General features: G+C 49.9%; 3 protein-coding genes across 5 annotated transcripts in view; 2 read left to right on the top strand and 1 right to left on the bottom strand.

Annotated features, from left to right (window-relative positions):
* LOC105700293 (ABC transporter G family member 20) overlaps positions 1–8,618 on the top strand; it is a 45,139-nt gene extending 36,521 nt beyond the window's left edge. Inside the window, exons 3-13 of one of the 2 annotated variants that reach the window (XM_012426003.2) lie at positions 2,123–2,340; positions 2,837–3,107; positions 3,925–4,347; positions 5,074–5,163; positions 5,238–5,350; positions 5,439–5,824; positions 6,188–6,303; positions 6,867–6,937; positions 6,999–7,087; positions 7,168–7,344; positions 7,424–8,618. In XM_012426003.2, the coding sequence (XP_012281426.1) occupies positions 2,123–2,340; positions 2,837–3,107; positions 3,925–4,347; positions 5,074–5,163; positions 5,238–5,350; positions 5,439–5,824; positions 6,188–6,303; positions 6,867–6,937; positions 6,999–7,087; positions 7,168–7,344; positions 7,424–7,725 (2,256 nt within the window). In that variant the 3' untranslated portion in view covers positions 7,726–8,618. The remainder of the gene's footprint in view (positions 1–2,122; positions 2,341–2,836; positions 3,108–3,924; positions 4,348–5,073; positions 5,164–5,237; positions 5,351–5,438; positions 5,825–6,187; positions 6,304–6,866; positions 6,938–6,998; positions 7,088–7,167; positions 7,345–7,423) is intronic. The other variant, XM_023432112.1, reaches the window with a different exon arrangement.
* A 455-nt stretch (positions 8,619–9,073) lies between these two features.
* Positions 9,074–19,710, top strand: LOC105700347 (SEC23-interacting protein). The gene is made up of 9 exons (XM_012426109.1): positions 9,074–9,253; positions 14,639–15,016; positions 15,100–16,730; positions 16,847–17,332; positions 17,421–17,571; positions 17,640–18,085; positions 18,164–18,530; positions 18,605–18,932; positions 19,073–19,710. The coding sequence occupies exons 1-9, from the start codon at positions 9,121–9,123 to the stop codon at positions 19,326–19,328; spliced, it is 4,176 nt and encodes a 1,391-aa protein (XP_012281532.1). The 5' UTR covers positions 9,074–9,120; the 3' UTR covers positions 19,329–19,710.
* LOC105700348 lies at positions 9,773–14,626 on the bottom strand. Of its 2 annotated transcripts, XM_023432155.1 has the most exons (7): positions 12,243–14,626; positions 11,682–12,168; positions 11,112–11,607; positions 10,649–10,820; positions 10,431–10,557; positions 10,102–10,275; positions 9,773–10,011 (listed from the first exon to the last, which is right to left on the bottom strand). In XM_023432155.1, exons 3-7 carry the CDS (start codon positions 11,300–11,302, stop codon positions 9,824–9,826), a joined length of 852 nt encoding a protein of 283 aa, XP_023287923.1. In that variant the 5' UTR covers positions 11,303–11,607; positions 11,682–12,168; positions 12,243–14,626; the 3' UTR covers positions 9,773–9,823. The 2 variants fall into 2 exon arrangements, with proteins under 2 accessions (XP_023287923.1, XP_023287920.1); XM_023432152.1 differs by having other exon boundaries at positions 11,112–12,168.
* Positions 19,711–21,030: the final 1,320 nt, after the last annotated feature.

Below are 21,030 nucleotides of genomic sequence, written 5' to 3'. Positions count from 1 at the left end.
ATGTAATCTCAGGGTCAGACTGCTCGTTCTGGACCTAGGTCAACCGCTTGGGAATTTTTAGAAGAGGTCCAGGAATACAGCTCTCGAGGTCTTATTCCGAGAGACATTTATGGGTGCATAGAAACGTGCCTTAACGTGCCGTCCTATGTGATAACGCGTTATCACGGACGATTTCAAAAAATTGTCTCGAGAGGATCGCGACGTGCCTGGAAACGCAAGCAAGAGGTTGGCGACAATTTCGCCGTCTCTTTTTCGGCTTTTTTATATTTTTCATTTAAGACATACTTGTACGTGGTACGTTGTAGCATCGATAATTCACCGAGCATTGTTAATTAACGTGGGAGTTATTTTTCTTTTTGTTCGTAGGCGACAAATTGCTGATACGAAATTTCATTACGTGATAGGGTTCGTCGTGCGATCCCGATGCAATTCGCCACTTCAGCGGAATTTCATTGCGACAATGCAACCTCATTAGGCTAATCAACCCTGCGGCACGGTTGCAAATGCATTGTCGTTAGCTTTCGTCATTTCTTCTAATGGGGGTTCCTAAAAATCAGCTATTTAAGTGCATATTTCGAGTGGAGGGAAGATGAACGATTAGGTCGAGTTGCCGGGCCTCGGTGCACCGATGCCTCGTGTGTTTCATTTTAATCACTCGCAAATTGATGAAATGATCGAAAGTTAGGCCGGATGGTGAGGTCGATGTCACAAGACTCCTCGGAGCTGTGGTTAGGCGCACTTCGAAAAATTACATAACCGCGGTTTTCGAAACAACGACCTCAACGAAACCCTCTCTCGGTGCGCTCGAGCCAGCCCGGAGATTATGACATTTCCGTATGGATCGGAGCATAATGCTCGCATAACAACAGAAACTCCTTGGCAGCCATTGCGCACAAAGTCCTTGATCTAAGGAAATCATCGAAAAGTCATTCGGTCGATGATTAAAAATTCGCCCCAGTTTGGTTAATTGAAATTCAAGTTTTGCGCGAAAAGCGTAGAGATCGATGATCGATGATCGATGATCGATGATTCGCGACACCTGCACATGACACGAACGAAGTCTCTTATTCCGACGTCTCATTAACTTCGCAATTACTGAGAGAAATGTTCGGCCAAACGAGCCATAAAGCGTACCCGGTGTCGAAGTACGATCAAAATGATTAGATTAAATAATTGCGGTATTTTTAACGCTCAGGTAACGACCCCTCTGGTAATCTAAATGACAAAACGCTTAATCTTTAAATTACCATCGGTCCGTAGACAGGGGCACCGAGGAATAATTAGATTTGCATAGCTTAGGTTTTTTCTTTTCGCGAGTTTTGCGACACCGGTATCGGTAATTAGGAGAATTATGAACACTAGCCCGGAATGAGTGGGAGACTTTCAAGAGGATTGCGTAAGGAATAAATTACGGGACGTGGACCAATCGGCTCCGAAAAGTCCGAAAAAGTGGCCTTCCTTTCGGTCCGCTACCTTCTCTTCCAACCGATGAATAAGAAGAATATATCGGCTGTTTCTTTGCCCTCGACTTGGTTAATCGTCATCTCGACGCGTATCCCGATATTCGATTATCATCTCGCAATCTTCTTTAACGAGGTCTTATAAGTATATCGAGGCCGCAAACGGCGGCGTCAATGGCGCATTGCCGGCTCTTCCTATTTCTCCTCCCGGGATACTGTAAGCGGAACTTTCGATTTCAATTTTCCCGGACGCAGCAGAGTGACTTCGCGTTTATTGGCTCCGGTGAAATCTGTGCCGGTCTCTCGCACGACTTTTCCCGCTACGTAACGCCCCGGCGCCGATTACGACGCGGATGCGTGCTCCACCTCGGACGTTTAATCCTCGATTCACGTGCGTAATTGCGCTCGCACGTTTCCCCTGCCGTCTAGAACTATTCTACGCGATGGCAAGATTCCATTCCTTCGAGTCTCGAGGGAATTGAGCACCGGAAAGGGGTCGAAATTTGAAAACAAGGGCGTCGGCCAGGGGGACCAAAATGGCGGGCGGGCGTTTCAACTCCCATTCATGGTGTCATTCGCCGATTCGCCCATTTGTTACTTCTTAAACATGAACGAATGCGTTCCCATTATACATATACGCGATCGTTTTTTATTATTTCAAGGAAGTAACTATGGAGGCGCCTAGCGGCTCGGCGACGAGTCCGGTGACGTCGTTGGAACTGAAGGTGCGAAGATCGAATTTGAGGTCACAGCCATCGACGTTAGACACGAGGAGAAGGCAAGCCGTGTGCGTGAGGAGGGCCTTCAAGAAATACGGACCCAAGAGCAACCCAAACATCATTCTGGATGGACTCAACATGACAGTGCCGAAAGGCACCATGTGAGTAATCGTCCAAGACTCCTGCGATCCAGTAAACGTTCCCCAGATAATTTCATGCCACTTTTGCGTCATCCGCTCCTTAAAAGATCTCTTCTCCCATCAAAGACAAATTTCGGCTTCTTTTTTCCCCCCGTTTTTTTCCTTTCTCTTCGTGCCGCTTTTTTTTCTCTCTGGTCAAGGATGTATCGACACGGCCGCTCGTTCTTTTTTTCCCTCCTTCGACAGATGATACATGAGTACTCTCGTACGTAATTTCGGTCTCGCAATAGAAGTTCAAAGTCCTTCCGAAAAGAAATTAGCATGCGTAATTCCGTCCCAGGCCGAGTCCATGATGGATTTTTCGTCAATGGTCGATTTGAATAAATCCATTTCGAGTTTGGCCCCGGAGGCCACGCTAGAGTCAAGGATTTCTTAAGATTTTCCCACGATTTGGTGATCGGTCTTGCTTAATTGTCCTGAGGAGGTTTTTTTTCTCTCTTTTCCGTGCACCTTGTAGATATGGTCTCCTTGGAGCCAGTGGCTGTGGGAAGACCACGTTGCTGTCCTGCATCGTCGGAAGGAGGCGCCTGAATTCAGGGGAGATCTGGGTCCTGGGTGGCCGACCGGGATCCAAAGGATCAGGAGTCCCTGGACCTCGGGTCGGATACATGCCCCAGGAGATCGCCCTCTACGGGGAATTTTCCATCAGGGAGACCTTCATATACTTCGCATGGGTCGCCGGGATGACCACCGAACAGGCCGATGAGAAACTGGAATTTCTGATCAAAGTAATCGTCCTTCGGCGGATTCCCTCCTCTTCTTGCGGAGAACATGGGACCTGATTCTCGACTTATACGATGAACTTTCGCGTACGAAATTGATTGTTTCGTATATACACAATACAATGTACAAGTAATTCGCACAAACCCAATTCGAAGAGTCCTTAAGAGTTGGTCTTCCTACTCATATGCGAAATCTTTCATGCGAATCTATTCGTATGCGAAAAAATTGCTATGAATTTAAGAATCGGACCCCTGGGACCCGATTCCCGACTTATACGATCAACTTTCGCATATGAAATTGACAGTTTTCGATTTATACGATTAATTTTCGATTTATACGATTAATTTTCGCATACGAAATTGACAGTATCATACACGACTGTTAACAGTTGGTATTCTTGAGTGATCACCGCGGTTTCGTATTTGGACAATACCATGCGAATTACATCTCATGGGTCGTAGCATGCGAAAGAGATAATTTGCATACGAAAATAACAAAACTATTGGTTTTTATGAAGGGGTTTGAAGATCGATATAACCATATAGGGAATGACAGGAGGAAAGATAAAGATTTGCTAAAGCGAACATTTCATTGGTTCGGGCATTTCATAGAAAAGCGACGATGTGCTTCGTTGTCGCATACGATTGTCTTACTTGATACGATGGTCTTACTTGATATGATGGTCTTACTATTCATATGCGAAATCTTTCATGCGAATCTATTCGTATGCCAAAAAATCCCTATGAATTCGAGAATCGGGCCCCTGTCTGGATGGTCGGCTTGCAGTCTGGAAATCTTTTTCACGGTCGTTCTCGATTCCAGTTCTTGCAACTGCCCTCGGAAAATCGACTCGTGAAGAACCTCTCGGGAGGACAACAGAGGCGGGTCTCGTTCGCAGCTGCTCTCATCGCCGATCCAGAACTCCTGATCCTGGACGAGCCGACCGTAGGAGTCGATCCCGTCTTGAGGCAGAACATCTGGGATCATCTGGTCCAGCTGACGAAAGACGGAAACAAGACGATCATCATTACCACCCACTACATCGAGGAGACCACCCAGGCTGGGATCATCGGTCTGATGAGGGGTGGCAAGTTCCTTTCCGAGGAGTCCCCCAGGAAACTCATGGAGATGCACGGCCTGGAAACTCTCGAGGAGGTTTTCCTCAAGCTCAGCAAACGACAGAACATGGGCCTAAGGCGAAGGAGCAGCATCCTCAGCAGCGTTACCGGGCTGCCTCCTGAACACGTAAGAGCTCACTTCCCGGAGAATTTCCCAGATTTTCCAACTTTCTCATTTCTTTTTCCCACGTCTACGTCGAATCGTCCCGTAACTAGGTGTCGTAAAAAATCATCCCGGAGTATTGGGCAGCGCCTTGGGAATTTGATATCCCGTAGGACCTCGAATTAATTGTTCAAAGTGAACCGCCGCTCGAGGCTGTCCAGGGTTGCGCAATGATGTCTAGTGAAATAAAAGAGAAATGTGCAAGTACACTCACGGGAGATCGGATGGCCAAGTAGACGTAAGGGATCTCTTCCTAGAGAATTTCCCGGATTTTCCGATTTTCTTTTCTCTTTTCCCCACGTCTACGTCGAATCGTCCCGTACCTAGGTGTCGTAAAAAATCATCCCGGAGTATTGGGCAGCGCCTCGGGAATTTGATATCCCGTAGGACCTCGAATTAATTGTTCAAAGTGAACCGCCGCTCGAGGCCGTCCAGGGTTGCGCAATGATGTCTAGTGAAATAAAAGAGAAATGTGCAAGTACACTCACGGGAGATCGGATGGCCAAGTACAGGTACGAGCGGCGTTCTGATCCTCGGACTTTCACCGGGATGATTTTTCCCCGGACCAGCATGGACTGTAAAATCGAGCCCATGCCTCGATCGGTACTCTCAGAGATAATTCATCCATGCTTTATGACGCCTCTAGACTGCGCCTTGAAATTCCTGAAATATTATTCTCGGCTCTCGCAGGACGTCGAGGACGAAATGAGCGGGGAGTTCGGCGACAACGTCAGCATCTCTAGTCGAAGAAGAAGCATTGCCGTGACGGACGATAATAACGTGAGGCTAATGGACCATTATTATAGCCGGTATCAATTATTACACGACTGTAAAAGAAAATAATCCTGGTTCAGGTTCCCGAGCTGCCGCCGGAGGAAAAAGGCTCGTCGAGCTTCAAACCCCTCGACTCCAATCACATGAAGGCTCTCATTTGGAAGAACTTCTTGTGGATGTGGCGCAATGTCGGGTAAGACGGGAAAACAATTAAAGATCCACCTGGGAAATGAAATGAAATTTTCCCGTCTTTTCACTCCTATTCCTTTTCTTTCTTCCAGGGTGATGGCGTTCATCATCGGTCTCCCGGTCGTGCAGATCATTCTATTTTGCCTGTCCATTGGGAAGGATCCTAAAGGATTGAAATTGGCTATTGTTAACCAAGAGCTGCAGAACATCGCGATGCCCTGCGTACCTCCGATCGGATGCAATAATACCTTATTGAGCTGTCGGTACTTAAAACATCTTGCCACTAGAAATGTGGATTTGGTTCCGTACGGGAACGAGGACGATGCGATCCACGCCATTAAGAAAGGGAAAGCCTGGGCTACCTTGATGTTCTCCTCTAATTATTCCGAGTCTCTTGTCAATCGGCTGGAAATGGGAAAAGACGTCGACGAATGGAGCGTCTTGGCTGCCGACTTGAACGTCATAATGGATATGTCAAGTAAGCTTTGCGGATAATTATTATTTCTTTTTTTTTTCTTGGGAGATCATTCATCAGCGGTCACTCTCCAAGACAGGGATCAGCTGTTCGATCGAAACGGGAAGTGTTTAGCGAGTCGATGCGTCGAGGTATTGTTTTTTTTCTTCTTTTGAGGGTCGTAAATCGGCCGAAAAAAGCTTCATGTATTTAAGAAAAAAGAGTCTTGCCTGATAAAGCAATTTGTACGACGGTCCTTGGATTAATCTTTGGAGCGATATCGATGACTTATTGGATAATCACTGCCAAGTTGTAAATTATGCGGTAGATGGAGGTAAAGAAATTTAGTGCCTGGTAATGTAAAAAACGGGGGACTTCACTCCACAGATCAGCAGATCGGACAACTTCTTCAGCGAGACATCTTATTCTCATATCAAGACTTTGCGAAGGAGTACACGACTTCTTGCAACTACAGCGAGAAGTTCGCGAACATCCCGATGAACGTAAGATATTGTTATATGGCGATCATTTTTGGGGCTTTATGAGGATATGAAAGGGTCAGCCTATATATATATATCTGAGAGGTCATCCTCTGAATTGGGTGTACCGATTTGTTTGAAATTTTATCACGGGAATATGGAGGCCCTAAAGTAGGTCCTGAAACTCATGAAATTTCATTTTTCATAAAAAATGTAGTTACTTATCATGGACCAGAATCAACATGGCGTGGTCCGTGCACGTTTTCGATATTTCACGCTTCTTGGAGGCTTAGAATAAAAAACGAAGAGTTTCAGGACCTAGTTCGAACAATTTAGAATACCGTAGAAATGGGAAAATATGGAAAATACTTTCACCGACAATTGCAAGAGTCCTGTGGCTAGCACGTGGTGTTAGAGCAATAATTTAGTTGCAGCTAAACGTCACAGATGGCGACGTTGGTCCTAAACAGTCGTTAGAATAATGAATTCAATTTATCAAATGATGAATTTCAATTTGTCGACCTGGATTAAATATCTCAGCGCCTTTCGAATCATCTTAAACCGAATATATTCCTTTTCTTGTCTAGTTTGAAACACCAATTTATGGACCGCGGGAGCCCAATTTTACGGATTTCGCAGCACCAGGAGTAATTCTGACGTAAGTCTATCCGAGGTGCACGGTGACCGTGGCATTATTTACCGTGGTACTATTATTTCAGGATAATTTTCTTCCTTTCGGTGGCGTTGACATCGGGCGCCATGTTGCTGGAAAGGAACGAGGGTCTTCTAGAAAGAAGTCTTGTCTCCGGTAAGTGAAATAAAAGAGACTAGACTTGCAATGAAGTTTGATTTCCCTTGAATAGACTAAAAATGACTGAATAATTCTAGGCATAACCGGAATCGAGATTTTGCTGGGACATGTCACGACCCAATTCGTCGTCATGATAGGGCAGACGGTGATGGTCCTGATAGTCGGATTCGCCGTTTTCAAAATCACCTGCGAGGGTCAGATCGGCTGGGTGACCGTCCTGACAATTTTGACAGGACTCTGCGGAATGTGTTTCGGTAAATAAATAAGAGGAGGGAGAAAAAGGCCTCTTCAAGTATTCGTTAGAAATATTGATTCATCATTTTTGGTTCCCAGGATTCACCATAGCCTGCGCATGCGAGACAGAGAGGACCGCGACCTACTTGGCGATGGGGTCTTTCTTGCCCATCGTGATGCTTTGCGGGATAATTTGGCCAACCGAAGGGATGCATCCTGTCCTTAGATGGATATCCTACATCCTACCGTTGACCAAAAGCACCGAGTCCTTCCGAGCAATGATCGCGAGAGGCTGGCCCATTACGAAGCCGACGGTGTACGAGGGGTTCATCTCAATGTCTCTTTGGATCGTCATCTTCCTAACGATCGCGATATTGCTTATCAAATTTAAGAAGGGATAAGAGACCCCTCGTCTCTCCTATACTCTAAGAGTAGGACTGATTTAAAGTAATAGCCTACGAACTTTTCTGCGACGTCTCTCGACTCGCACCTTTGAGTTCCGGGCTTTTAGATAATTCACCTCTCATCCCCTCGATTATCTAAAGTCCAGGGAAAGAGCATTCCATGACAATAGGAATGGGAAAAATCGTCCTCGGGAGAAATATCCTCTTGCCGTTGGCATAACGCGAGTAATGTAGTTAATGTAATTATTCTAGGGTCCTTCGATTGACGATTTAGTGATTGTTCTTCTTGTTCTTTTTTTTTTCTCTTTTAACTTGCGCACCGGCGCTCTGCTCAGATCGATGTAATATATTTATTTCCCCCCTCTTTAGTAACTTCCCGCTATAGTTTTCATAAGTTAATCGTCCAAGCGCGATGATTTTATTGCACGGAGTGCACTTAACGATGTAATCGCGTAGTTGGATGGGGTACGAGCTAGTCGACCCGGCGGAAGTCATTTTTATAAATGATAACGTAACTGTCATGTCATTATTATATAACATCACGTAGCAGTCATGTTATCGGTAGGGGAAATGTCATTGGGTATTTTACTTGCATATCGGCCGTCATGAGAAATGCCCCCGTGTACAGTAACCGTCACTTCTCATACCGCCGATAGTTCATAGGAAATGAAGATGTTCATGCATGTTCTTTTTTGTTACCGTTCGATTCTTTTTTTATCCCCCTGAACGCGCGCCCGTTGTTAACGTTTTATACAAAGCCTCGCCGGCCTTCGTCCTATTTTACCCTAGGAGCACAGTAAACCGTGTAAGTAGCGACGGATTTCGCGCGAGGCTATTATAACCGAGGTTTGTAATAAAAGTATACGTGATATCGTCCGTATCGCAACACACACCGGGCGGTTTTTCTTCATCTTAACGCAACTCGCCCCTTTTCCATAATTTCCGTGATTACGTCTCATTATTCCGACGTAACGAACCTGACACTTGGCATGCCCGTTTTGCATGCAAACTAACTCCGGTTAGTTTCTCAGATGTCCTCTCCGTTAACAGCGCATCCCATTATCCCACCTATTTCCACCCAAAGTACTCAATTACGAACTCAACTTGACGAGTCGTAAACTCGAAAGGAAAAGAAATCCCGCTTGAGAGATTAACAGTTAATATCCGCCGAGCGCTTCGAACTTCCCGCCGTTGGGATCTTTCAAAATGGCCGCCGCGCGCTTGAACCGACCGCCCCGGGGGACTGTGGGTTCCGCGCTTTGCCCCCAGATGGCGGGCCGGCTGATTCTCATCGAGATGGAGGATTTCCCACCATCGCGGTACATAACAGTGGGTGCGACCGCGCGACAGCTGTGATCGTCGTCCTTGACGTCGGGGACCTTTTGCTCGAGGATGAGCGACGCGTCGCGACGGGACAAGAACCCGCTGCTCACCGCCGCGGGGCAAGACTTTCCCTTCTCGAATCTTTCGGAAAACTCCCTCCTAGTGCCCGTCACACCTGCGACGCCGGCGGTCCTTCGCGACGGTAAGTCGAGGCGCGTTGAGCGGTGACTCTGGACATCGTAACGCATAATTGCGTAATCATGAGACGTTGCGCCGCATCTCAGCTTGCGGACGGCCATTATGGGTTTTTTAAGCACTGTAGGCGCGAGGGAATATAGAACGACGAGTGGTTGTCTGGCATCTACAAGGTATGGCCGTGACACGTGGCGCCACTGTCACTTTCACGGGGTCCTCTGTTCCGCCGGTAAAGTAGGGCACTACGGTTCTCCTCTATATAGCGGTGCATGAATAACTACAACGTAGCCGATTTCGTTATTATAATTTCCAATCGCCTTGGATAATTATTTATACTCGTGTATAGTGAGAGAATGACTGTTAGGAAATTATGGATACTAAAAAATCGGAGTTACTCTGATAAAAGTGAGGTCGGCGGGCATTGGCAGAAGGGAGCTTGCACCTCTTTAGAGATATTTATAACGTATTATCGTAACATTGAATCTCGGGAACCTCGCTAAGTCTTTTTATAATTACTTCCTCGGTGTCATTTTCCTTTTTTTTTTCATTTTTATTGGGTATCGATCGTCTGACTTGTTTAAAAGTTAGTCCCTTCAGCCCGTGGGGACGACCTGGAGCCGTATCTGCGAGTGAAAGTTAAATCTAAGCTCTCTTTTCTGCGGGCACAGTATAAGACGATTAGGACTATTAAAATGATTAAAAGCAGGATTAGAAGGGCCCCCAGAACGATAGCAGCGACTTCTCCTTGCGAGAGGTTGTCCCATTCTGAAAGGAGAGTGCGCAGTTAATATCTCTATGTATGATTGTTGTTCCAGAGTTATTAGTCTTAGATAAGCGATTATTCTTGATCCTGACCGGTTACGTCTATTGTCCGAGAATGGTAGTTCCCCAACACATCCGAGGCCGTGATCGCCACACTGGTCGAGCAGCACGTTGCCAAATAGTAGAATGTCACATCGGATCTGGTGCCGCTGATGAAGTTAGTCAGCGGATAAATCCCATTTGGCGTCGAAACGACTCGCTTCAGTCCTGTCGATAAAACGAGGCCTTTAATAGCCGCGAGACGGGTGCCAAGTGGAGCGATAAAAATTGAACGATGTCCGGCAAAGTCATCGAGATCCATCTATTACGGAACCTTCTCGTGACGAACGAGCATTTGCAATTCTAACTGAAGTAAGAAGTACCGGAATCAGCGTCTCGGACCGTGACATCCACGCTCCAGAAACTCTTTGCGCATCGGTCAGTCCCCTGTCGTCCTGCGCAATTGTCGTTGAACGAGTAACTAATCGCGGGTTTTTCGGTGTCCGTAACCTGGGTAATCAGAGAGTGACAAAAGCGATGGTTTATGACAAGTAATTTTGCCTTCAGGCGAGGGAAATTACAAGGCAACCCTTAGACTCACCAAGGCCGTACTTTCTCCTTGGACGTAGAGATACGTCGTCTTCTGGGCTATCCCGATACCCTGGACGCGCAAAGTCAAGGTCCCATCGCCATTGGTTCCTCTGTCCCTGGGTCCATCGGGGACAAACAACTCCACGACGACATTGATGGTCTGGCCTGGATTGATCCACGCTCTGAAAAGTGCGGCAAAGTGGAGGAAGACGACACAAAGGACTGCATTCGACAACCCCAAGCATGGGAGCCCACAATGTCCACGAGCAACGTTGAGTCAGACGATCATAAGCTAAATGAGGCGATGAATTCGCCTCGGCTACGTCACAGGAGCAATAAACAGAAGCTAGAAAAATGACGATAAAGGCGCAATTATCGGAACGGAGGAATAACACCCAACGTCGTAGCTGGTGGACGTTGTGGACCGTCTACTCTCTGGATGGGCCACAATCTGCCAATATGGAAAACGTTACATTGGAGGTCTAACGTTGACCACGTTGAAGGAAGAGCTGGCTTGGAAGTAATGTCTGATGACTATCTCGTGGTTGTTGGTCACGTCAAACGCGAGCCTAGCTGGAGTCGCCGGCTTGACGATCAAGTTGGTGTTTGCGTTGACGTCGACCAGGAGCGACCTTCTTCTGGTGGCATCGAAGATGCCATCCATGGTGTTCAGGTCTTCCAGTTCCGACGAGACCCTCTCCGTCTCCTGGATCTCGATCCTCTGGAAGGTGCCATCGGCAGGATCGATGCCATCCCGAGGATCGGCAAGTGGTTCCCAGTGGCTGGAGTTAACCGGACCGACCGCTCGGCGTAGAGACGAGGATTTTGGAAGATTCCTGAAGAACTCCAGGGAAGGTCCTCGGTCTCCATCGGCAACGTCGACCAGGTCTACGTCCTCGCTCGAAGAGATCCCAGCGACCGTGACTCCGTTACCCGAACGGCCTTGATCTTCTGCCCTCCTCTGCAGGCCTGAGGACGTTAAGAAAGGTCGGGACTGTAGCTTTCGAATTTTCTAGCCAGTAGAGAGCAAGATAATGAAGAACCGTAGAGGCGATTGATGCCGGGGTCTTGGAACCGGCCACGAGGCTCCCCGTTGTCTCTATCTATCCGACGACATCGTTCCGGATCACCGCCGGAATGACGCAGTTCCTTTTGGTTTCGAGTCTACGCATAGATGCACGGGGAAAAATAGGAGCGAAAAGGAAATAAAAACGGGAGAGCATACAAGAGGCAGATCTCGATGTGGTGTCGGGAAATGACGCGCGTCGTTTGTGGTTGCACAACCGAGGGGTCCACGAGCCAAGAGTGCGACCACTTGCGCCGGAGCAGTGCTCGGTCGTTCGCCGCCGCGCTAAGAGGCACGACCAGGAACCGGAGAACCCGGAGAAAGCCGTTATAAAGTGCACCCACGAGGGACGATTACTCTGCAACACCCACGAGGGGTGAGTATTCCCCGGAACCAAAACCGACGACACATCCCGAGATCAACTGGGCCGCTTGGTCAGCGAAACACCGCTGGATCCCATCGCCCTAAAACATTTAAACCCAAACTCTCTAAACGTGGACCCGCGTTGAATCATTCTTATCCTTTGACGAAGCTATACCTATTGACGAAGACTTTACCCTGACTGATAACGTCTTCTGCGAGGAAATCTTTAATCCTATCTCAGGTCGGGAATCATCGCCGATCGTCGCCTTTAAACAACGAAGTATCTAACGCTTCCGTTATACAAATCACATTAATGGCAGTCGTTGAATCTCCGCAAAAGCTTCTAAGGGTAGTCGCAGGTTTCGGCGGCGCTAGGGTCGCTGCAACTGCGCCACTGCTGCGTCCTAACCTAACCTAACCTAACCTAGCTTTTGTCTCCGAAGTGCGCGGATCGCAGGCGGTCGACGCATCCTCGCAATCCGTTCCTGCGACCTCGCTAAGCCCTTTTAGGGTCCTGGTAAGAGAACCAGGGTGCAGGGGAAATCCCTAGCGAGAAGTGGAGGGTTTCTCACCCGCGGAACTCCCTCTGGACGTGCGCAAGAGGGCTTCGCAACGCGGAATCGATATCGCGGGAAGACAAAGAGTCGGTGCGTCACCAGCAGAAAGAGATGTGGAGAGGATCCACGTGCTCCCACGCGTGTCGTAACCCTCGCGTCATTTTGACAGATCGGCAACGTGCGCTTCGAGAGGTCGTTTGAATCTTCTTTTTGCGGTTTTTGACAAAACGAGGCGGAAGCGAGGCGCACCTTACTGCGCGTTAAATGGAAGGTTACGTCACTGGAGTTTGGACTTTTTCCTTTTGAATGGACCCGGGGACTCCGGAGGATCTCCGGAGGGTTTTGGGTAGGTCCTACACTCTGGTGGCCGTTCTTGCGATCGGAGTGCATCGAGCTCTTGCATTCCGGTCTATTTTCGAGCTCTTCCGTCGACGTCACGGCCGGACGTCGACGTAACATGTAAACAGGGCTGACACTCGCGGCCTTCGGCGCGGAATCGCCGGGGTCATCGATGCACTCGCGTGTGCACTTCTTCTCGGGGTCGGCCGTTCCGCCGCGGAATAATCGCGATTCCTTATCGGCGCTGCTGCGTGACCCCACAGACTCGGGTGCCACTTATGAGAGCAAACGTCGAGGTTTGCTTATCCGTGACATCATCGGGGACCACACTAGTGGAGGACGCGAAGAAGAGCTCATCCTCGTCGTGGGTCGAGTTCGCTGCAATCTCGCGGAATAGTTTGTTGCTAAATAAATGCGCAAGACTGCGTTATGACGGGTTATTGTTTTCATATGTCCTATCGAGATCGCCGCAATCTCGCGGAATAGTTTGTTGCAAAATGAAGACGTGCCACTGGGTTATGGCGTATTTTCGCGTGTCGAATAAGGGGGTCATAGGGATGGCAGCTGGTCTATAATTTTACGCGGGATCGGTATTATTAGAACGTGGGCACCTATTGTTGGAATTCTCCCAGTGGTCGGCAAATTGGACCTCGAAGGTCTGTACATATTCGAGAGGGGACGGGAATTTCATGTTTCGGCAGGACTCACCATCTAGAGGAGTCGGCCCTGATTGATCCCGCATTTCCTGGGTTTTCTTTATGGCGGTGTCCGATGCACCTTGCACTCCTCCTGGTGGCGTTCCGTCCTCCATAGCTCTCCGTTCACGGTCACCATTTTTTATACCAACGTTGGACTGCACTAACAACGCGCAAGACACTGAACACATTAATGGTACCAAGGGGAACAATCGCAGGACCATCTCGCGGGTTCTGGTTCTTGAAAAATTTGTCCAGAGGGGGATTCTAAGGTGTCTTTTTATACCTTCGGGTCTGACGAGGATCTGACCAGGTTCTCCAGCCGATACGTCGTGCATGCGTCCAAAGTAAATCTGGGTGTAGACGAATTGCGCAATTGCGCTAAGTCAGACTCAGCTAGAGGTGTTAGGTGGTATAAAAAGGGACAGGAAGTGTAAGACCCGTGAGGCCCGAAGAGAGACAATATTCCAGTCCTTATCGGTAGTTATCTTCGGGCCCGGTGACATCCTGTCCAATATTGACGATGTGTTTCCCCGATGACGATTCATCGGGAATCTGGGACACTCGCGTAGTCACCACATAAATCGTCCAACACCCTTCTTTGGGACTTATGGTGCAACTTCTTCCAAGATTTGTTAACATCATGGGGTTCGCTTATCAGAGAAGTACGGGACGTACGAGAGTATGCGAAAGTGGCCTCTGATAACGTCGCTTATCGACGTAGTTTCTCGCTATCTTTCGAGGTTGGTCCATGAAAGTGTCTGAAACTCTGATAAGTGGACATCTGGATCCGGAGGATCATTCGTCGATTAAGAAATATGCGTTTTAATCGTTGATTGTTGATGCGAGATGTTTATTCCTGATTTATCGAGCCTAGACATGGACTCGTTAATCATTCGGGCAGCTCCTTGCATTTCATTTTGACGAGTTTGACGTTTCTCTTGATGGTTGGCGTTCACTTGTTTGCTGGAATTTTGCAGACGAGGAGAGATCTGCCAGACAGGAAGCCTTCGGTCCCACGTCGTCCCCCGGACGGCAGAGGTTGGGGGCACCGCCTCCAGGGGCAGCCGACTCCTGCACGTTGCCGGAGATTGGAGGAGCCTCCAAGCCAGGCTACTTCAGCTCCCTGCTTTCGTCTTTGCCGAGCCTGCCGCTTTCTTCCATCACAGGTGGAGAAGCCACGACAAACCCTGCCCCTAACTCGCCCCCCGAGGTTCCTCAGCTGGAGAGACCACCGCATCCTGCTGCCTTCTCGGTGCCCTTCTCGCCAGTGCCATCCTCGCAAACTGGACCAACTGGACCAACTGGACCAAGGGTCCCACCATCTTCGGCTCCGCCTCTGCAGCCACCTGTAGCAGGTTCGTCCTGATCGATTCTTGCCAGCTTTAATTCGGTGATTAGGGAACTGTGTCTTGATTTCTCATTTGGGTCTTGTTAACAGGTGCTCCAGCATCCTATCGTTTGAGCAATCAGCGGCGGTTGAGGTATGCGCCGCCTCCAGATCTGACCTCCAGCTCCGCGAAACAGCCTTCTCCGGCTCCGGTGGTACCAACGGCTGCCGTGGTATCGGCACCTCCGACTTTGCTGAATCCTAATGTCGCGACAGAGCCCCCGGAGACCTGGAGCAGGGATCTAAGTGGTCCAAGTAGTCAAACTTCGCAGCGGCATCAGCGAAACTCCCTTCCCTACGGGGATCCTTCGGTAGGATCCTCGGCTCCCAAGGGATTTGCTGCCGCTCGTATTCCGCCAGCTTTGGGAGGGCTTCCTCCTGGTTCCGGTTCTGGAACTTGTCCCGCCGATTTCTTCAAACCCGCAGACACCGCCGCTTCTGTCGGGGATTCGGAGAGCACAAGGCAGGCTTTCGGGTGTTTTCAACCTGTAGATCGCCAGACAACGACGGTAACCACTTGTGGAGCTGCGGATTTAGCTGGGACTGGAGAGCTACCGAGGGAAACTTCCTCGAGTTTGGTCTTCGAGGTCAACCGGTCGACGAGTCAGGGGAACCCTCCGCCGTCTTGTGTAGGAGCACCGTTTGGGCTAGGTGCGGTTGTTAGGAGTTCGCCAAGTCCCGCGAAACCTCTACAAGAGACTGCCGTCGAAGACAAGTTCACCGATGACCTAGCCGAGGTTGATCTCACTCAGACTGAGCCTGCGTCTCCTCCGGCGGAGGAGTTTAATACAGGACCCACTGGGTTGGAAGGGGCGAGCTTGACCGTGGACATTTTTGCCAACTTGGTCACCAAGGCCACGAAGAACGAGGGTGCACCTGCTGAGAATCTCTTGGAGCCTTCTAGGGACAAGTCCTCGGCGAAGAGTCCTGGTGACTACATTGGAAAACCAACTGGAAGCAGCGAACTGTCCAACTATTTCGGTCCTGCAGCTCAGGATAGCACGGGTTCAACGTTTTATGACCCAAAGTCTGAGGAACATCAACTGCAGGCACCAGCCACGTCGCTCCATCAGAACGCGAAGTCCCAGCAAGAATCGATCCCGCCGTTGACTTCTTTCCAGTCACCTCTGCAAGCACAGTCGCCATTCTTGCAGCAACAACCGCCGCCCTTGTCGTCGCATTATCAGTCACAGCCTCGGCAACAATCGGCGCAGTTCCCAAGAACATTGGCAACGTCTTCGGCAAGCTCCCCAAGTCTTGTGCCAAGTCTCAGGGAATTATCGGGTCGCTCGTACCCCTCGCAAACTGCCGTACCGCAGGTGCCTCAGTCCTTGTGGGAACCTTCCCAAGGACAAGCAGCAACGCCGACTTTTTATGACCCTTCCAAGTTTTCCGCCGGACTTTCAGAAGTTTTCTACCCTCACAGTGGGTTTCCTCAAGGGGTCTCTGGTGGCGGAAATCGCCCGTTCGTGCAGACCACCCCTGGCATCGCGTCCAGCTTAGGCCAGGGATTTCCCTCTGGGCCTAAATTTTCTAGCGGCATTTCCTCATCGTCCAACCTCATGGCAGCGATGATTCCAGAGTCTACAGGGACTGCGACTTTGAGTCCTGTCCAGATGTCCGTCAACCCGCTGATGGGGCGCTCTTCGCCCGACATAGTGCCGCCGAATTTGCAGAACTTGGTAAGAAAGCGAGTACCTGATGATGTTGTAAATAATATAGGATAGTAGATACAGCGAGTAATTCCTGATAATATCTCGATAGATACTGGTCACCAGCTAATCTTCTACAATTCTAGGCTTCCGGTCCCTCCGATCGCCGCACGCAGTACAGACCGGTCTATCATCATTGGTTCTACCGGAAGGAGGTCGAAAACAAATCGCTTTGGCAACCCTTCTCGATGAACGACAGCATGAATCTGGAGACCGTTCATAATTCCACGGACATCACCCCGGAAACTAAGGTTGCGACTGATGGAGGTCGCTACGACGTCGATGTTCTCAGGAGACAAAGGATTCCTGTCTATTGGACAGGGCAGCCTCAGGATGTCAGGAGGTGTTCCTGGTTCAGCAAGGGCTTGTCGGAGTCTCGCTATGTTCCCTACGAGGAGAACGTTGCTGCCAGGCTGGAGGAGGAATACAGACTCGGGTGTCTGAGCAACAATTGGAATCGAAAGGTCGACCTGGCCAACGGAGAGTACATCACCTTTCATGGTGCAGGGGTGCAGATGCACTACTTGAACCCCGCCACTCCGGAGTTGGCCTCTTCCTGGGGCAATGGAACCGTAAGTCTCTTATGCATCATGGAAGATCAGATGAAAAGTAAAACTCATCTCCAAGATGCCGAAGATTGAAGGATTCTCGCTTCCACAGAGCACAACGGGAAAGCCGCGGGTCGTTAGGAGGGGCGTTAGTGAGTTCAACATCGAGGAAGGAGAACCGGAGAAGGTTGATCACTTGCTGTTCCTCGTTCATGGAATCGGTAGTGTCTGCGACCTGAAGTTCAGAACCGTCGAAGAAGTCGGTAGGTCTCTGGATTTTAACATTGGCGTTTGTATCCGGTCTCCTAACCTTTCGACTTTTGGCTTTCAGTGGACGAGTTTAGGAGTATATCGCTGCAACTCGTGCAGTCCCATTACCGTACCGCAAGCGAGCGCAAAGCCGTCAACAGGATCGAGGTCCTTCCGATTTCCTGGCACGCGACCTTGCACTCCGAAGACACGGGGATAGACAATAAGCTGAAAGCTATCACCTTGGAGAGCATCCCGAAATTGCGGCACTTCACCAACGACACGCTGCTCGATATTCTATTTTACACTAGCCCGGTTTACTGCCAAACGATAGTCAATACAGTAGGGGGCGAGATGAACCGTCTGTACTCTCTGTTCAAGGAGAGGAACTCGGATTTCGAGGGTGGTGTCTATTTAGGGGGCCATTCTCTGGGTAGTCTAATTTTGTTCGACCTCCTGTGTCACCAGAAGCCTCCTAAAGAGGATCCCGTTTATGAGACGGTTGAAGGGGACGGCACCGTCGAGAAGGTAAGGCCAAGGATGATAAAGAGCTCTGTATTCAAATCAAACTAGAGGCACTTATTAAATTCCACGGTTGTCCTGCAGGTCGAAGGCGAGAACGGGTCGAGCCTGAAACCCTCTCGACCGGCCCTGAAGAGGCGGCTGAGTAAAAAGATCAGCTACGTCATGGGCGGTGCAGGGACCGGGCAGCCTTTCATCAGCTATCCTCAGCTGAGTTTTTACCCGAAGGCCTTCTTCGCCCTCGGCAGTCCCATAGGGATGTTCGTAACAGTCCGAGGCATCGACAACTTGGGGGAGGATTTTGCCCTGCCGACTTGTCCAGCGTTTTTCAACATCTTCCACCCCTTCGACCCGGTGGCGTATCGGATCGAATCTCTTATCAACACGGAAGCGCATAAGTACAGACCCATGTTGATTCCCCATCACAAGGGCAGAAAACGAATGCATCTAGGTTCGTACTAGGCCTTCGAAAATTTAAGTTTCAGGGTGACTCATTAATTCTTTTCTTATTAATCATTTCTGCAGAGTTGAAGGAAACCATGGCCAGGGTCGGAGCGGATCTTAAGCAGAAGCTGTTGGACTCCGTCAGGAGTACATGGAATTCGGTGTACCAGCTGGCCATGTTCCACAGGCCGGACAATCAGGCTCTAGAGCTAGAGATCGACAAGGTGGTCGAAGAACAACTTCAAAAGGCACCCAGCGAGCTTGATCAGCTAGTCGTCGACGATGGCGGGGCCGACTTGAACGTCGGCAAGTTGAACGGTGGACGCAGAGTCGACTACGTTCTTCAAGAAGCTCCCTTCGAGTACATCAACGAGTACATATTCGCGCTTACTAGTCACGTCTGCTACTGGTTGGTATTCCTGAATCCTACCAGGTCGAGGAATAAGTTGCCGCCTTTCTAATTATGTTGCGTTACTTTAAAAATCAAGGACCAAACGAGGACCATCGCTTTCCTAGGACTCGGAATGTATGTTTCTCCTGTTATTTTAGGGAATCCGAGGACACGATGCTCATGATGCTGAAGGAGATCTACGGGTCTACGGGGATCCAGACGGACGCCCAGCTTCCCCAACAGACCATGACGATCGAGAGGGTGTCACCTTCGACCTCGTTGTCTGGAGCATCTTTGCCGAGTCCGGCAGAACCCGGGACCAGCGATCCACCTGCAGACATTCCTACCACCGAAGCCGCGCCTCCACCGCTTCCTGGACCACCGCCGACCTCCGGTTTCGTCAGGAAATCGTGATCCAGGCTGTTGCCAGGGTACCTTCGACTTTGACGTTAATAGAGGAAGCACTGGGGAGCAGTCAGCGAGCGTGGGGAAATTCGGAAGATCCTTCGTCTAGGGGTTTGATCCCTCTGGCGATGAGTCAATCGCGAGGTGGAGGGAAACAAACGAGAGGATGGACGAAGACCGCGATTCCTTCCGATTAAATAGGAAAGGGAATCAGGAATATCTACCGTCTTGCGACGACGACGCCAACGACGATTCGAAAGATACGTTCCAAGAGACAGCGAGAAGATGGAAATATGTGCCTGAGGAATACGACGCAACCTGAAACCACCGCTCGTCCGTTGCGTCTTCGCAAAGGGCGCGAGTATTTTCAATAAATCGATGTATTCTTTTAGGATCCGTTTTCATGACCTCCCGATCCGGGGATTGGATAACGAAATTGCGACGCCACGCTTTGACGACAATAGCTCCTCGGACTTTCATCCCAGGCCGGCACTTCCTTCCGCAACAGGAAGTGTTTGCACCCTGACGTGCCGCACTTGCTACGGATCATTTCATGCAGTCATATAGGAACTGTCTGTCGACTCCAGTTTCGTATCCAATCTCTAGGCTAGTCCAGTTTTCCCGAAACCCGGAAGAGGTCCCACGACTCCTCTTAGCCTCTCTGGCGGGCACTTCCGGTGCGCTATTTTCTTGCCCAGGAGGACATCATGCCGCGGCATCATCTTATCGCGGCGTTCCTTCGGCTCCTCGAAGCGGCCACGGGGAAAGGGGAGGGAAAATGTAAGGGAACGCTTCGGCACATGCACGGCTATCACGGAACGCTAATTAATTGCGGTGCAAGCCCGCGGGGACCTCGGTGCATTTGCATTTTGCGTGCGGGCCCTCGTAAAACTGCGAGCCCTGTCAGCCTGGGCGAAATCCACGATGATTAATCCCTTCGGAAAACTTACTTTTTCGCCATGGGCCGCGGTTTTCGAGCCGCTCGCGGCCGCCGCACGCGAATCGCCGGCTTGGCACGGGGCCCGGGGATTCTTTTAAAAGACAAAAGTCGCATTTTACTTCCCTACCTCCCCACGGGTCACGAGATATACGGATGATATCGGTGTCACGCGAGTACTTGGGGGGGCGAAACTTGGCGCAGCCCACGGCAGATACTTCTTCCCGAATTTGAATACCCGCGAAGAGGGTGCTCACCAGCGTCTCGAAGAGAAACGAGCCCCGGCGAAAAAACGAGGTCTTACGGCTAGCCCTCTGCAATTAGACCCGGCTTTTTTATCGCACATCCGAGACATCATTTCCAGCCGGTCTGCGCCTCGCGTGAGATTTCCCGAAAGTGCCTCTTTGTTCGCTTTTTTTTCTTTTTTTTTTTCTCAACGCCGACCTACCCCAACGCCCGACTTCTCGATGTGGCGCCGACGGTTTCCGAGCTCCGGATCGGCTCGACGCTTGGCCGTCGTCCTTGGCCGACGTCTCGACGCTCTATAGGGCGCCTTCGATCACGGCCAAGAGGCATAGTGGCGTATTTAAATAAAATTACTTTATGTAACACAGGCCAGTCGGTGCGCCGCGGCGGTACGAGTGGCCAGCATGTGCGAGGAAGTCGCCCCGAAGACCCTGTGAGTACCGAGCTAAGGAGACCCGCGACTTCCTCCTCGCTCAGGCCGTCCTGACCGACGGAGACCTCTGCCGGTTTTCAGGTACGTCGGCAACC

Source organism: Orussus abietinus, unplaced genomic scaffold (genome assembly GCF_000612105.2).
Source record: "Orussus abietinus isolate OABI.00-Male unplaced genomic scaffold, Oabi_2.0 scaffold56, whole genome shotgun sequence".
Taxonomy (NCBI): Eukaryota; Metazoa; Arthropoda; class Insecta; order Hymenoptera; family Orussidae; genus Orussus; species Orussus abietinus.
The sequence above is the reverse complement of the archived record's forward strand: the minus strand, read 5'-3'. Positions and strand labels throughout refer to the sequence as shown.

Coding starts and splice junctions, on each gene's coding strand:
- LOC105700348 (XM_023432152.1), bottom strand. CDS start 11,302: ATGGATGGCATCTTCGATGCCACCAGAAGAAGGTCGCTCCTGGTCGAC. Junction 10,276..10,430: donor GGTCCGAGACGCTGATTCCG/GTACTTCTTACT, acceptor TTTTATCGACAG/GACTGAAGCGAGTCGTTTCG. Junction 10,012..10,101: donor TCGGACAATAGACGTAACCG/GTCAGGATCAAG, acceptor CTCTCCTTTCAG/AATGGGACAACCTCTCGCAA.
- LOC105700347 (XM_012426109.1), top strand. CDS start 9,121: ATGAGCGACGCGTCGCGACGGGACAAGAACCCGCTGCTCACCGCCGCG. Junction 17,333..17,420: donor CTTCCTGGGGCAATGGAACC/GTAAGTCTCTTA, acceptor TCGCTTCCACAG/AGCACAACGGGAAAGCCGCG. Junction 17,572..17,639: donor CAGAACCGTCGAAGAAGTCG/GTAGGTCTCTGG, acceptor TTTGGCTTTCAG/TGGACGAGTTTAGGAGTATA.